At 36.6% G+C, this 17,232-nt stretch overlaps 1 protein-coding gene across 1 annotated transcript; it reads left to right on the top strand.

Annotated features, from left to right (window-relative positions):
* Positions 1-16,016: 16,016 nt before the first annotated feature.
* On the top strand, positions 16,017-17,023 carry LOC137939231 (U11/U12 small nuclear ribonucleoprotein 31 kDa protein). Its single transcript, XM_068784459.1, has one exon. It carries the CDS (start codon positions 16,074-16,076, stop codon positions 16,794-16,796), a length of 723 nt encoding a protein of 240 aa, XP_068640560.1. The 5' UTR covers positions 16,017-16,073; the 3' UTR covers positions 16,797-17,023.
* The last annotated feature ends 209 nt before the right edge of the window (positions 17,024-17,232 follow it).

Below are 17,232 nucleotides of genomic sequence, written 5' to 3'. Positions count from 1 at the left end.
AAAGACAAGTTGTATAAGGACTCTACCTCCTCCTCTACTATAAATAGAGGTGTTTTAATTTAGAATTAATCAAGTTACACATCTCATTCTCGAGTTACTCTCTCTCTCTCTCCCTTGCTTGGCGCAACCTCTCTTTGCTATTTTATTTTTTCTTCTCTCTAACCGTTAGCTCTTCTTCCCTTTTCTCTTTTTTCTTTCTTATTTCTCTTGCTCGAAATTATGAAAAAAGGATCCTAAATTCAACATGGTATCAGAGCATTATATCTAGGATCCCTCGTCAAAGGAATGCTCTAGAGAAGTGATGATCAACACCACTCAAAGAAGGCTCTTTTACGAAGGAACAACACAAGCCGAGAGATAAGTGTTCAAAAATTTTTTTATGCTACTAGTTTTCAAATTTAGAAGGTGATTCAAAGATGAATATGTGAATGCTTTCATCTTATTATGCAATGTATACACATGTCTCTCTATCTAGAAGGAGCTATCAAAACAGTTTTATCGGTTTGGAAATTCTGTTTACCGAGACCAGTCCATTATCAAATTATGGAAAAAAAATTCGTGGGATAAGAGTTCCCTGATATAAAAGATTGTTATTGAGCCTCTTATGAGTGGTTTTTTAAAAAATAAATAAGAATAATAATTTAGCATTGATGCTAATTTTTTCCCATACATCAAGTTGATTGAAGAAGTGCTACTTGGTGTTATTAATTAGAAGTTTTTTTTTTGAAGAAGAGTGTTGTGGACTCGATAGCAGGACGAGTCATCTAGAGGCGACGTGGTGAGTCAACTCAGGCGTAGTGACACAGTGGAATTATGAGTTAAAATGGCTTATGCGTACATGCCTTTTAATTATTTGATTCATGTAAGTAGGGAAGCCTTAATGGCATTCTTGTAATAACTCTATTTTCGGATTTAGCTTAAGGGTTATCTAATGGAATGAAAAACTAAGAAAGGAATTTTGGATTTGCGTTCTCCCTAAGGAACCAGGGTCGTCGTTCCCCTAGAACCCACAGCGTAGACTCCCATCGATGAGTCTAAATCCCCCATTCTGGTAACCTTTTCTCATCTTCTCCCTTTTGTAATCCTTTTTCACCCTCATTATCACCAAATCGACATCATAGGGAGACCAGAGAGGTCTCGACGACCAGGCTTTGCCCCAGAAACGCAAGTCTACTTCTCCCACGAGCGAGTGACTTGATCTATGGTCAAAGACCACAACATCTTGGTATCAAAGCAAGCTGAAATGGGAGAGTCATTGAACAATGAAGATTGGAGGTCTACCGTCAGAGAAATGATACAATCTGGGCAGGAAGAGACAGAGGGACGTCTAGCGATTTTGATGGAAAACAGAGCGTCTCAGTTAAATTTTCAGATCTAACAAATTTATGCAAAACTTAATGAATTGATGGGGGTAAGAAACCCCACTGCTCGTGAAGGGAGGAGGAGCCCTGTGGCTATGCAGGGCGGCCACTTTGTGGGTCAAACAGAGCAGACCATAAATGGCATGAACTCGGGTTCTGGTGGTGGGACCATTCCGAGGTACACAAAGTTGAATTTTTCGCTGTTTAAGGGATCCGAGGACCCCTTAATTTGGTTATATAGGTGCAAGAAATTTTTTTCCCATCAAATAACAACTGAAATTGACAAAGTAGGGTTAGCTGCCTTCCACATGCTCGATGAAGCACAACTATGGGGCCACCAACTCGAAATGGAAAATACGGACATAGACTGGGAAGAATTTAAAGATTTATGCACAATTCAGTTTGGACTGCCTGCTCAGAGCAATCCATTAGGGGACCTAGCCTTGCCGAGTCAAACCGGCACCGTAGAGCAATACTAGCAGGCATTCCAAGAAAAATTAGCCAAAGCCAGTAAGATATTCTGGGTGGATCAACAGGTGGGCTTATTTATTGCTCGATTATCAGAGTCCCTCTGTTAGAGGTTGAGCTCCTCGCTCCCTCTAATTTAGCCCAAGCAATAAACTTGGACCGTGCTCTAGAGGCCAAACAAAAAATTCAGAATCGTAAGCCTTGGCAAAATAACAGGTCTGCTACTAGTAGCACATGGTGCTCCAATGCCCCTGCAAATACTTCCACAACAACCAAGACTAGTCAGCTTCCACCGGCATTTATCAAAACATTGTCAGGAGCAGAAATGGAAGACAAAAGATCCAGAGGGTTGTGTTATAATTGTGATGAAGGAAGAATCATAGAAGAGTTTTAATTTAAAAGTATTCTAATTACGTAAGTCGTCTATTTGTGTCCAATTGTTCAATTATTCTAGGACTTATCTTTCAGTGTTTAACTTTGGGTGTAGCTGGGATACTGTTATGGACTCAATAACACTGAGTCGTCTACTTAACTTTTCTTATATATGTTGGTTTTAATTTCGAATTTTATTGATTTGTAATAAGACTTAAAGGTAGGGGTAGAATTGGGTTTTATAACCCTAACCTTTGTTGATGTTAATTACCCTATTTAAGAGGTAAGGATGGAGAAATAAAGAAAGTTCAGAATTAGCATAAACTAGAGTAAATTAGGTTAATCTAGGTTCTCCTCGAGCTCCCTCTTCTAGGGATTTTGACGTGAACCTTCACTGTTATCTTGGTATTTTCGTGAGTGTTTTGAGGGCTGAGAAAGGAGGAGAAAAGGAAAATTAAACCCTAAGCTATGTGGTGAAGGGAAGGACTAGTTTTCTTCACGGAAATCAAGAAGAAAAGGGTGGAGAAGAAGGGTGGCGTGGAACCTTTTTCTCAGCCAAGAAGAACAGAAAGAGGCTGCTGTATTGGAGGCCCTTCAAGAGGAAAGGGGCAGAGGAGGAGTTCCGAATTCTGGACAGAGGAGGAGTTCCAAATCTGAGCTGAGGAGGAGTTCTGAATTCTGGGCAGAGGAGTTTCGAATTTTGTGCTAAGGAGGAGTTCCGAATCTGGGCAGAGGAGTTCCGAATTTTGTGCTGAGGAGGAGTTCCGAATCTGGGCTGAGGAGGAATTCTGAATTCTGGGCAGAGGAGTTCCGAATTCTGGGCTGAGGAGGAATTCTGAATTCATTCAAAGAGGTAACTTGAGACTCTATTTTCCTAAGTACAGTAGGTTAGAATTCTGTTTTAATTTACCTGCGTGAATGGTGGTTAAATCCATACGTTAGACAAAAGGGATTCTGTTTTCAACTTACCTGCGTGAACAGTGGTTGGAGACAAGATTCTTGGTTCCTTACAGTGTTTAAAAACCTTATAACGTGCTGAATTCATCAGTATCTCACCGAGTTACTAGATCCAAGGCTAGGGACCATAACAACTTGGTATCAGAGCAGGGTAACCCGGCAGAGAGAAACACCAATGAATACTTTGAATTGCTTGAAAGAAAATTTGATATTGTCCTAGAGAGGTTCTCAAAAATTGATATCGATATGGAGACCTTGAAGGGAAGGATGGATAGCATGGAGAATGGTCTAACTACTGGCAAGAAATTTGCTGCATTGGAGGAGAAGTTCACTCGTAGTTTGGAAACCTTGAAAGGAAGGATAGATAGCATGGAGACTGGTCTAAGCACTGGCAAGAACCCAATTCCGGGAGACCATTCGCAGATCAGAGGGGGAGATGAATTTACTAGACACAGGAGTTTCTCGGGTCAGCAAGGACCCTTCATTCCGGGGGGACACCTCAACCAGGGGGGAGGCACTGTACCTCTCATTCCAAATCAGAGAGGAGGGGACCATTCGTATAACAGAGGGGGAGATGAATTTCTGAGGCGCACGAGTTTCTTGGGACAGCAAGGACCCCTCATTCCGGGGGGACACTTCTACCAGGGGGGAGGCACTGTTCCGAGGTATACTAAAATGGAATTCCCTACTTATAATGGGTCAGAAGACCCTTTGATATGGTTGTATCGATGCGAAAAAAATTTTAGCCATCAGCAAGTCCCAACCTATGACCGAGTCAACGTAGCTATTTTCCACTTACTAGGGAAAGCACAACTTTGGTACCAGCTAGTTGAGGTTGATAGCGAGGTGGTAGATTGGGATGAATTTAGGCAACTATGTTCTCTCCGTTTTGGTCCTCCGGCTTACAGTAACCCTTTGGGAGATTTGGTTTTACTACGCCAAACTGGGGCCGTGGAGCAACATCAAAAATTGTTCCAGGAAAAATTAGCACGAGCCAGTAGTATGGTACAAGTGGATCAGCAAGTTGCGCTATTTACATCATGACTGACTGAGGCCTTAAAGCTTGATGTGGAGCTCTATGCACCTGTTGACTTATCCAGTGCTATGAATATAGCTCGTGCTTTAGAACTGCGATAGCAGGCACAGTACAGATGACCTCCATGGTCAGGGGAGCGCATTCCTCTCAGAAACAACCCGAGTATTACTTTGATAGGGGATCCGAGATCTAGTCATCCTACACCTCCTTATATAAAAAAATTGACTAGTGCTGAGATGGCGGAACGGCGGGCTAAGAATCTGTGTTACAACTTTGATGAACCATATCGGGTTGGGCATCAGTGCAAAAGATTGTTTTTGATCGATAAGGTTGAAGATGAGGATATCGAGGTGACGGAGGATATGATCGAGGAAGAACCACCGGACATCTCCCTGCATGCCATTACTAGGTAGCAATCAGCCACAACTACGCAAAATGGGAGCGGCTCGACAACTTCCACCGGGTCTACCCAGCTTCTGAGCTTGAGGGCAAGCTTGATCTCCAAGGGGGGGCAGATGTTATGGACTCAATAACACTAAGTCATCTACTTTACTTTTATTATATATGTTGCTTTTAATTTCGAATTTTATTGATTTGTAATAAGACTTAAAGATAGGGGTAGAATTGGGTTTTATAACCCTAACCTTTGTTGATGTTAATTACCCTATTTAAGGGGTAAGGATGGAGAAATAAAGAAAGTTCAGAATTAGCATAAACTAGAGTAATTAGGTTAATCTAGGTTCTCCTCGAGCTCCCTCTTCTAGGGATTTTGGCGTGAACCTTCACTGCTATCTTGGTGTTTTCGTGAGTGTCTTGAGGGCTGAGAAAGGAGGAGAAAAGGAGAATTAAACCCTAACCTACGTGGTGAAGGGAAGGACTGGTTTTCTTCACAGAAATCAGGGAGAAAAGGGTGCAGAAGAAGGGTGGCGTGGAACCTTTTTCTCAGCCTAGAAGAACAGAAAGAGGCTGTTGTATTGGAGGTCCTTCAAGAGGAAAGGGGCAGAGGAGGAGTTCCGAATTCTGGGCAGAGGAGGAGTTCCGAATCTGAGCTGAGGAGGAGTTCTAAATTTTGGACAGAGGAGTTCCGAATTTTGTGCTGAGGAGGAGTTCCGAATCTGGGCTGAGGAGGAGTTCTGAATTCTAGGCAGAGGAGTTCCGAATTTTGTGCTGAGGAGGAGTTCCGAATCTGGGCTGAGGAGGAGTTCTGAATTCTGGGCAGAGGAGTTCCGAATTCTAGGCTGAGGAAGAGTTCCGAATTCATTCAAAGAGGTAACTTGAGACCCTATTTTCCTAAGAACAGCAGGTTAGAATTCTGTTTTAATTTACCTGCGTGAATAGTGGTTAAATCCATACGTTCGACAAAGGGGATTCTATTTTCAACTTACCTGCATGAACAGTGGTTGGAGACAAGATTCTTGGTTCCTTATAGTGTTTAAAAACCTTGTAACGTGCTGGATTCATCAGTATCTCCCCGAGTTGCTAGATCCATGGCTAGGGACCATAACAGATATGAGTACTTTAATTATAATTTGATTTTACTTCTTTCCTCTGTTATAAATTGAAACTCATATATTCAAATTACATGAAGTTAGCGAAGTTTTTTTTTACCAAAAATTTAACATGGTATCAAAGCCAAATTTAACCTGGTATCAGAGTTGAGCATCTTAATCTATCCCATTGGTAACGTAACATATACAGTTGTATCATTTGTTGGACCACAATGTCAACTTAAAGTGTTCATTATGCGTTTTCCCCGGGCTCGTCATGCCCTCAATTTTTGCTTTTTACACTGGTTAGTCGAGTCTTTATTTGGGTTGTTGAATAGTAGCTTTGGATGAGTCTCACATGACCCTCACAACAAGAAGTCCTTACACAGCTAGAATTATTATACAAGGAAGTGTCATAGAAGAGTTTCAATGAAAAGGTGTTGAATTAACTTAGTCTTCTATTTGTGCTAAGTTGTTTAATTGTTCTAGGACTTATCTTTTAGTTTTTAACTTTGGGTGTAATTGGGATAAGGGTGGTTTAATTGTAATTGGATTCTACTTCTCTCCTTTATTAGAAATAGAGACCATTGTATTCAAATTACATGAAGTTAGTGATGTTTTCTCTTTTCCAAAAATTTAACATGGTATCAAAGCCCAATTTAACATGGTATCAAAGTTGAGCAACTTAGTCTATCCCATTGGTCATGCAACATATGTAGTTATATAATTTTCTAGACCACAATCTCCACTTAAAGTCTTAATTATGCATTTTCCCCGGGCTAGTCAAATACTCATTTTGGCTTTTTACATTAGCTAGTCAAGTCTTCATTTTGGTTGTTGAATAGCTGATATGGAAGAGTCTCACATGACTCTCACAACAAGAAGTCCTTATAGAGATAGAATTATTATGGAAGGAAGTCTCATAAAAAAGTTTCAACTTCAAGGTTTTTTAATTAAGTTAGTCTTTTATTTGTGTTTAGTTGTTTAATTATTCTAGGATTAATCTTTCAGTGTTTAACTTTGGGTGTAACTGGTATAAGAGTTGTTTAATTGTAATTAAATTCTACTTCTTTCCACTATTATAAATAGAGACTCATGTATTCAAATTATCTGAAGTTAGTGAAGTTTTTCTCTTTTCCTAAAATTTAACAAGGTATCAGAGCCCAATTTAACATGGTATCAGAGTTGAGCATCTTTGTCTATCCCATTGGTCACGTAAACCATAATGTCCACTTGAAGTCTTCATTATGCAATTTTCCTCGGGCTAGTCAAGTCCTTATTTTGGCCTTATACACTGGTTAGTCAAGTCCTCATTTGGGCCATTGATAACATCAGAGTAAATTGCTCAAATGTATTCAATGTCAGTTAGAAGAATATTAAGACAATGGCCCTTAGTGAGGTGCAGCTATATGGAGAAATCCCAGAGTCTATTAGCAATATGACATCTCTTACTACTCTTGACTTTGGAGAATCAAGAGGGAATCGAACCATAAAGGTTTTTCTAAGCCAAATGGGAAACTTACACAACCTGCAAAATATGTTCTTAAGAGGTTTTGAAAGATCTGATTGCACCGGTGCTTGATTGGGTTTTCTCATTAACAAATCTAGCCTACATATGCATCTTGGATAGTAGATTTCTTGGACTTTCCCTACATGCTTAGCGGAACTCTCGTCTCTAGAATTTCTTACGATTGCAAATAGTATGTTGGAAGGTCTTTTGCTTGAAAAAACATTTCCCAAGCTTGAGTTACCTAACTGACCTATACATGTCGATAATAGAGTTTCATCTTCCAATGGCTTAGGTTCCTCCATTTCAAGATATATCTCTGAAACTTGGATCTTCCCGTCTTGGCACACAATTTCCTCTTTGGCTTGAAACTAAAAAACAAAAGTTGTTGTCCTAGATCTCTCTAGATGATTTGCGGTTAATATACCCTCGTCTTTTTGGAACATCACTCCTCAATTTCGATATTTGAACCTTAGTATGAACAATATTTCAGGTTCACCTCCATACAATACAATTGTCACTTATCCAGAAGCGATTATTGATCTGAGCTACAATAAGTTCACAAGTCCCATAACTTTTCTAAAAAAACCCGTGAGTTTTTGTGATATGTCATACAATCAATTTTTTAGGGATCATTCCTCCTGTATTTGGTAAGATTAAGGGAATAGAAATTCTAAATCTTTTCCATAACAATCACACTGGACGCGTGCCTCCGACCTTGACTAATTGTGGATCTATTAAGGTGCATGATTTAAAGGCAAACCATGTATTTGGTAATATACCATAGTCTTCCATTCAGCTAGAAAATATATGAAGCTTGCACCTTGAGAAGAATAAACTCTCAAGAGAATTTCCTTCTGTTTTGAAAAATTGTACTGATTTGCAAACTCTTGACCTTAGTGGGAGCGAATTCAGTGGAAGCCTTCCTAGTTGGATCGGTGTAAGGTTGTCTCTCCTTCGAATACTACAACTAAGGTCCAACATGTTTACTGGAACTTCCCTAGAACTATGGTATTTGTGTTATTTGCAAGTATTTGAAGTATCACATCATCATCTGATATAAGGCATTCCTAGAGTATAACAAATTTCGCAGCCATGAGAACCAATCATATTACAAACAATACACTTGACTATAAGGGGCAAGGGCAGCACCATGTATTACCAAGAAAAGGTTGATGTGTCAATGAATGGATTTTGTATAAATACAATACTAGTCTTACATTGGTTATTTCTTTAGATCTCTCAAACAACAATTTGGTAGGAACATTCCCATAAGAAGTTGGAAACCTTATTGGTTTGATTGCTTTGAACTTGTCGGGGAATCAATTTTTTCGAGTAACTCCGACAAAGCATTGGGAAACTACATCCATTAATACATATGGATTTGTCAAGAGTTTGAAGACGGCTCTGAAATGAGATGGATCTATGTTAGCACTGCTCCTGGATTTGCAGTTGGCTTCCTAATTTTCTTTGAAAGTTTATTATTCAAAAGGTCTTAGAGAATTACATATTTTCGATTTGTAGATGGTTTGCGAGATTGGTTTCATTGGAAATAGAAATTAATATTGTCAAAGCATCAAAGATGTTTTGCAGTTGACTTCCTAAGTGTCTTTGGAATTTTACTATTCCAAAGGTCTTGGACAATTATGTATTTCTGATTTGTAGATGGTTTGTAATTTGGTTTCGTCGGAAATAGAAATTAATACTGCCAAAGCTTCAAAAATGTTCACGAGATATGGCTTTTTTTTTCCTTTTCTTTGTAACTCATCTTTCATCAAATGCAAATATCATTCAATAATATCTTTCCCTTAATAATTTACAAGGGTTTTTCGAAATACATTGACATTCTTTTTGTTTTTGTTTGTCTTTATAAAAATATTAGTGAAATTTTCAAAAGACAAAAGGTAATGTATGTCTTCTTTGGTATCGGCATAATGACAATCATATATATTGTTCTTCTTCTAATAGTAGAGAATTCACCAACCCAAAACTGAGTTTATTGCCAATGGAGCCTAAGGCAGAAGGAATACCAAGCAAAGTAAAGATACAACACCCAAGAGAGCGTATGGTGATATTCCATGGAAGAAAGATCGAGTTTGTTTAGTTAAAATATAAGTGATTATAAGATGAGTCCATGGCCACAAAATCCATGCCAATCACAAAAATCAATAATTAGTTAAAAGAAAGAAGTTGAATGCTCAATTATAAATCTCGATCAGATTAACCAATTGGCCCCTGAGATGTTGGTGAATGTTTTATTATAAAATCGGGAATAGATAGGTCCATTGAATCGGGTTCATGCCATGTACCTTGACCAAGTCAAGTTTTTAGCATAGGTTTGCAACTAAAACCTAAAATAATTAATTACATAATTAAATATAACACTACAAGAAAAAAGAGTTTTTGCTTTCGTCAACAGAAGCCACCTTATTTAGCATAAATAATATTTCACCGATAGAGCAACTAAAAAAAACACTATGATCAAAAAATTGATTTTCTACTATTAGATTTATGACAAATTCATGGAAGGAAATACTTTTTATCAGCAGAATTACCTTTCAGTTGACATATTTTTTTGGGAACAAAAAGTCTTTTTGAGAAATATTGTTTTGACAAAAAATATTTTCGACCAAAAAAATATATACTATTTTTAGGAGGAATTATTTTTTGAAAAAAATAAAAAAAATTAAATCATCATGGTAGAATTTATTTTCCACCACAAAAATTTTCCCATTTTGGTAAAGAAAAACTTTTGTACCAATTTTTTTTTATTTAAGAGAAACTTTGTGTTCTTCAAAAGTTCTTAAAAATTTCAGCTATGAAAGATCATCTACTATGGCGGAATTCTACATCCGTTGAGCAACCCCCCACTCCCCCCACTCCTCACAAACCATTTGAGTCAAAGCAAGAGTGCTTGCATGGTGGCAACAACTTAGATCGAGAGGGAGATTGATGATGACCCAGGCCAAGAGGGAAATTGGCAACAAGATACGATGATCAGTAGTGGCTAGTCAACGAGTTTATTTTTAAAATTTTCTATTTGTTTTTTCATGTGGAAGGTGATCTAATTTTTAGGTACACGTAGATTGGGGGTGTGGGGTCCCTTATGTGGGGGATTCAGTATAGGTAGGGGTAGGGGCTTTATTGGAGGAACACAAGTGCTTAGGTTCGAGTGCACTACAAGCATGAAGATCATAATTTTTTTGAAATATTAATTTGTAATATATATTAAGAATATAATAATTAAACCAAAGATTAAATAATTAAACTACAATAAAAATAAAAAATAATTATTTACTTCAATAATATTTTAAAATATTAATTATTTAAAATATAATAATAAAAAAATTATGTTGAGTTAATTTAATTGAATTAATTAATTTATATTTTTTAAACTAAATAATTTACAACAATTTAACTGAAATAAAAAGTAAATTAATACTAGAAATTATCCTAAATATAACAATTGACATTTTATTTTGTGTAATAATAATAAATTATAAGTTACTTGATTAAATATAAATAATAATTCATTAATCTAAAATTTAGGGAAAAATAATAATTAAAAAAATAAAATTTAACTCAATTAAATTATGTGAGTTAAAATATAATTTAATTAAATGAAATTAATTAACGACAATTATCATGTGGCTCTCTCTTTGTTTTGTCGGATTCAATTAATAGACCCAGATTTGATTACTAAACTCAATTATCATTGATTTTTCAAGTAAACTTATTTTAAGTGAATAATTAATTTTCTCTGCACTTTCTTACCTATCTATGATTTTTTTAGGCATAAAGACACATTCCTATTGATATTATGTCAATTTCATAGGTGATACTTGAATATTTTTATACTTTTGTCCTCTTTATTCTAATGGCAATATGTTTGTGAGCTTTAAGCATCTTCATATATCCCTTTGGTCACGCAACATATGTAATTGTATTATTTGCCGGACTACAATGTCTACTTAAATAATTCATTATATATTTTCCACGGGCTAGTCAAGTCCACATTTTGGCCATTTATCATTTGGGTTGTTAAAGAGCAAATATGGAAAAGCCTCACATAACTCGCACAACAAGAAATACTTACAGAACGAAAATTATTATAGAAGGAAGTCTCATAAAAGAGTTTCAATTTAAAGGTGTTTTAGTTATGTTAATCTTCTATTTGAGTTCAATTGTTTAATTGTTCAATAACTTATATTTTAGTGTTTAACTTTGGGAGTAATTGGGATAATGGTAGTTTAATTGTAATTGGATTCTACTTTTTTCCTCTATTATAAATAGAGGTTCATGTACTCAAATTAATCTAGTTAGTGAAAATTTTCTCTTTTTCAGAAATTTAACATGGTATCAGAACCCAATTTAACCAGGTATCAGAGCCCAAAATTTAGTTAACTCCAAAAAATTGTGGTCACCCCACAAAAGGTATACTTAGTCAAATTTGTTTAGTTATTTCATTACTACCGTCATAATTTCCTTCTTATTAAGGTGTTGGTTATTTTCTCTTTTTTTTTAAAAAAAATTCCCATTAAACTTTTACTTGACAGCCTTTTTCTCACCATCCTTTTTTTTCTACTCTCGTTTACCCCCTTTTTTGGCCAACACTTTGGTGCATTGCTTTGGTTGGTCTAGAAATTCCACATGGGCATTTACCACTCAATAGTCAAGTCTACATTTTGTCTTTTTCATACCCAAGCTAGCTAACTTCATTGGGCCATTTTCATCATGGTGGCTTCCATTTCCAACACATTTGCCTACTAGATTCATAAGTGTGGGGTAATTCAATAGAGAATATAAAGTTTCTCTCTTAATAAATTTTTTAAATTATTTTAAAAATAAAAAGCAAAAACTAATTCCCAGATATAAAAATTCAAAGTAGTCCATGCATCAATGAAACAATAACTCTTACAATGATGATAATATCGAGGTCTTTTTTTAGACAAAAGTGAATCCTTCTATTAAGAAAAGGAAGGATCTTGTAAATTTAAGCTTAATGGGTTGGACTATCACTTCAACCATCATCCAATAGAAAATTTAACCTTCACTTATTTTTAATTTTTCAATTTTAACTTTTCATGTGTGCATTGAAGTTTCCTCTCATCAACGCTCTTTATTTGCAACATATTGTGGGTTAGTTTTGATAAAAAAAAAAATTCTTCATTTTCTATTTTTATTTTTAATATTTTTATCTTCCTTTATCTTTTGTTGGTTTTTTCTAATTTTATTTTAATTAGACAAGATTTAAATCCAATTTTTTAATAAAAAAAATTGGACCCTACTTCTACTGATTAACCTATGGTCCTCATTCAGTGGCTCTAGATTGGTCCAAAACTATAAAGGAGAGACAACGAATCTTTTTTATAAGTTGGTGACCTTATGAAACCCGGGGTAGATACATGTCTTATATATGTAATAATATATTTTCTAGGGGGTGAAATGATACATCTCAAAGTTTGAGCTAGGTGACATGTTTAAAAACTCCAAGGAACCCGGGCTTGTTTAAAGCAAAATTTGGGGTGTGCTCTTACTCTAGGGTTCATAACTTTTCTCTTACTTCATGGAAAACGGTGATGGTTAACAACCAATAAGGGAGTAAATTTTTTGCTATAAAAAATTATGTTTACAAAAAATTAAAATCAAAATATTATGTAACTATGTAATGAAAATTATAATTACCAAAAGGCGTATAATTGTTATATATTTTTTCAATTCATTTACATTACTTTGTTTTTTTAATCTTATTCCATATTGTAAGTTTCAATCACAAAATAATCTAAATGTTTGTTTTAATTTGATAGACTTTTCATGAGCCAATTGTCCCATTTCATATGATAAAAAAAATTGTTTTTCTACTTATTTATCTTTTTTGGTACTATTTATTTCAATAAAATTTTAAAAATGATTTTTTTAACATTATTCAATATATGAATAGTTTTCAAACTATAAAAGATATTTTCACAATATAATGACCAAAACTCTAAAATTTTATTTAATCTACCAAAAGTACATTATCCTTAAAATACACATACACACACACACACACACACACACACATATACATACATATATATATATATATATATATATATATATATATATTTATTTATTTATTTCTTTAGCTATATAGGTAAGGTCTCACAACGATAAACCTGGGAGGAAGGGGAAGGGGAATAGGTTTATTCAATTTTAAATTTTAACTTCTACATTTTCTATCTAATCAATAAAATTAATAGACAACCTAATCATTTCCTATAAGAACAATAAGAAAGTTTTTGATTGTTTTCTTGTCCCATTAAAGAGTTTTGGGAGGCAAGTTGAATTGGGACTAAAAAAAATTTACCTCTTAAAACTTAAATATAACAGTAAAACTTATTTCAAGTGAATAATTATTTCTCTCTATATTTTCTTACCAATCTATACTTTCCTATAGGCGTAAACACACATGACAAGTGATATTATGATATTTTCATAGGTGAAACTTTAATATATTTTTATAGAATTTGTCTTCTTTATTCTAATGGTAATGTGTTGGTGAACTTGTAGAATCTTAGACTATCCCATTGGTCACGCTACATATGTAATTTTATCATTTGTTGGGCCACAACCTCTAAAAGTCTTCAGTATGCATTTTTCCCTTGGCTACTCAAGTCCCCATTTTGGCCTTTTACACTGGCTAGTCAAGTCCTCATTTGGGCATATACCAGTCAATAGTCAAGTCCAAGGGAGAGAAAGAAGAGGAAATAAGAGAGAGGTGTGTAGACGAATTTGAGCTGAGAGGAAGAGACTTGGATACTCTACCCCATGCCTTGAGGTTGTATTTATAGTTGATGGAGGGTGTTTACAATGACTACAATGCCCTTAGGCCTACATGCTTCAAAAGAAAAAAGACCTCTGAGAAATGAGTAGGAAGAAGTTCCTGACATAGCATGAGTCGTTCGTCCATAGTAGTTTTAATGCAAGATCGAAGAAAAAGAATAGAATACAACATATCCAGAGGACCAGAACCCAACAGATAAAAAGGCAAAAAATCATTATTCCATCGGCAACGAAAATAAAATATAACTAGAGATAAAGAATAAAAGAACGTACCTTTGTTCCATCACTTATGTCGGCGAGGAAAAAGATCTAAGAGGAACAACAAATAAAAAGAAGACGTAATCGAATAAAAAACCAAAACTTACCTAAAGGAGTAGATTGCACTCTGATTTTTCTCGCTAGCAGCCTATTTTCTTTTGATCTTCCCGTGCCCCAAATCCCCATTTTCTGATCTTCCCGACTAATCCGAAAAATGAAGCATCGCTCTGTGACCTCCGTCACTCAAGCCCTCGTTAAGTTAACGAACCGGCTTACGAGTTTTTGAACCAAACCATGGTTCGCTCGAGCTTGGCTCATTAACTTAAATGAGTCTGATCTTGATCTCGGATTTGATTCTAGATCGGGATAAACCAAACAATATCAAGCCAAAACCAAGCAGAGCTCGAACTGCTCACTAATCGGCTCGGTTCGATGCCACCCCTAAGTTATTCGAGATCAAGCTCGACTCGGTTCGGTTAACAGAGCCGAGCTTGAGCCAGAACGGAGCCGCTCGTGAACCCCTCAAACTCCCCTCTCTTTTCTCTCTTCTTTGCCCTCTTTTCTCTCCTCTTTCATTCTCCTTAAACTTAGACCTTCCAGTGATGGAACCCTAGAATCTAATAGTTGAAAGTCTTAGAAAGAATCCTAGTAGGAGTTTATTTTTTCTTTTGAATGTAAAAACCAAACTATAAGTAAAGAAGTTTAGCTAAGTGTAAAACATGCCAAAAGCAATTTCTTATTTTTTCCTTTCTCTCCTATTGGTGTTGTCTATCCCTTTCTCTCTCTACTTTTCCTCTCTCCCCTTATGAGCCCTCTTGCGCTTCTTCCCTCTCAAGACTTTTTCTCCTTTCCTCTTTCCCTTCTTCTCTATTCTCTTCTCCTCTCAATCTACCCTTAACTATTTTCTAGCCCTCTAAATCCTCAATCTTATGCTCACTCCTAGCACACAATGGAAAAGGATCATAACCTTTTCCAAGAGGGCTTTATTAAGTCATCCCCACTAAAATCAAGTCAGCTTGCATCCCTGTGTTCCCCATCCCTGCCTAGGCTCAACAAACTTTCATGCTTTTTCTTGTTGTGCAAAAATGTCTTCTAGTCAAGGTTATTAAAATCAATGTGATGAAGTGGTTGGGTCCAATTGGGCCTAGGTCAATCTAGGTTGACCCATGATTGACTCAAATGTTATCACAATGGTATTATATATATTTATTAAAAAATAGATCAGGGAACCAGGGGTTCCTTGATCTCAATTTTTGCAATGGAGCCCTTGAGCACTTCTCCCATATGAGGGGAGGGGGTGATGGTGTCTTGCGACATTTGCACTTAGGGTCTGTTTGGAACCATGAAAAAAAAAAAGAAAATAAGAATTTGATTATTATTTTATTTTTATTAACTATTTTTTAGAATAATAATAAATAAATTCTCATTTTCTTTTCTTTTCTAAGGCTTCCAAATAGACCCTTTAGGGAGGAAATTTCTCCACTTACTTCCAAGACCCGGCCAACTGATTTGAGTCGGTTAGTTCAATGGATGAACCGATCGAGTTGGCCAAGTCCGGCTATCCCGCTATTTTTTCTTTTACCTCAGTTTTTATTTATTTGACTCATACATGGGTTGGGTAAGAATGAATTGAACGGGACCGGTCCGGTTTTGTAAAACTGTCCCAGGTTCTTGCCGGCTTAATGTAGAAAAATGTCATCCAAGTTCCATGGCTTGCCTGCTTAATATAAACGCTATCACAGAACTTCACGGGATCGAAGGAGACTCGATTCTTTCTGGCTCTCTGTTTTCTTCTCCTAAAGATGGTTCCCCCCAAAACAGATTCAGATAGCGAAGACGATTCTTTCTTCTACAGATACCATTCCTCCTCCAATCTATCCGCCACCAATCTCACGAAATCTTCTAGGAAGTCTGGAAGCGGAGGCCTGGCTCCCTCCAAGTCCACTGTCTACGTTTCTAATCTCGATTTTAGTCTGACCAATTCGGACATCTTCACAATCTTCTCCACGTTTGGAAAAGTTGCAAAAGTCACAGTGCTGAAAGACAGGGTCTCACGCGAAAGCAAAGGCGTTGCGTTCGTCCTCTTCGTCTCGCTGGAAGATGCTCGGAAGGCCGTCAAAGAGATGCAGGGAAAAATCTTGAATAAGAGGAAGCTTAAGGTTTCCATCGCCACGGATAACGGGCGAGCAGCGGAGTTTATCAGGCGGCGAGTGTACAAGGATAAGAGCAAATGTTACGAATGTGGGATCGAAGGCCATTTGTCCTATGAATGCCCGCGGAATCAGCTAGGATCCAGGGAGAGGCCAGTTCCTAAGCGGGCACGAAAGGCGCAGGATGCCGAGCGGCGAGGAAATAATGACGAGGAATTGGAGGCTGAGGTGGAGTTTGATGATGATAATTGGGCTTCCGTGGTGGACACGAGACACGTTGAAGAGAGAGATGTTGTAATGGGTGAGAAAAGAGAGAGTAAGAAGAAGGAGAAGAGAGTGAGCTATTTTAGTGATGAGAGCGGCGAAGATGATTAGGGTGTTTTGAGTCTGCCGTGCGGAAACGAAGATCATGCTGGTTGTTGAAACTTCTTTAAAATAGGGTTTCCTTAAAGCATAGGTTGCGAGGATGACATTAAGAGTTTCCCGAATGATGTGAAAATGAAATAGAATACAGTGTGGCTTTACCTCTAATTTTTCTTCAGCTGAATTATGGATTATGGGTGCCCAGGTCTTACTTTGAACTGTGTGAACCCTTTATAAAACTTGTTTTCATTTTTTTTTTTTTTGAAGAAAAAGGAGAGACTTGGGGTTTAACTTCGGATACAGAGAATATCTAAGCAGTAGATTTGGGATAAAGTTCGAGCGAATCGCGAGAGGAAAAAACTTGATGAAAGGGACCTTAACAATGGAGTAAGCAAATAATGTCCCAGAATGAAGAGGATGATTCATTAACCAGCTCTAACAAACTGGG

The sequence above is a fragment of the Aristolochia californica genome, unplaced genomic scaffold (genome assembly GCF_029961685.1).
Source record: "Aristolochia californica isolate CCGP_79_NKW_82.1479 unplaced genomic scaffold, dmAriCali1.0.hap1 SCAF_8, whole genome shotgun sequence".
Taxonomy (NCBI): Eukaryota; Viridiplantae; Streptophyta; class Magnoliopsida; order Piperales; family Aristolochiaceae; genus Aristolochia; species Aristolochia californica.
Note: the sequence above shows the minus strand (reverse complement) of the source record. Positions and strands in the feature narration are given on the sequence as shown.

What these genes read in the sequence shown, in the direction of transcription:
- LOC137939231 (XM_068784459.1), top strand. Translation starts at nt 16,074, where the DNA reads ATGGTTCCCCCCAAAACAGATTCAGATAGCGAAGACGATTCTTTCTTC.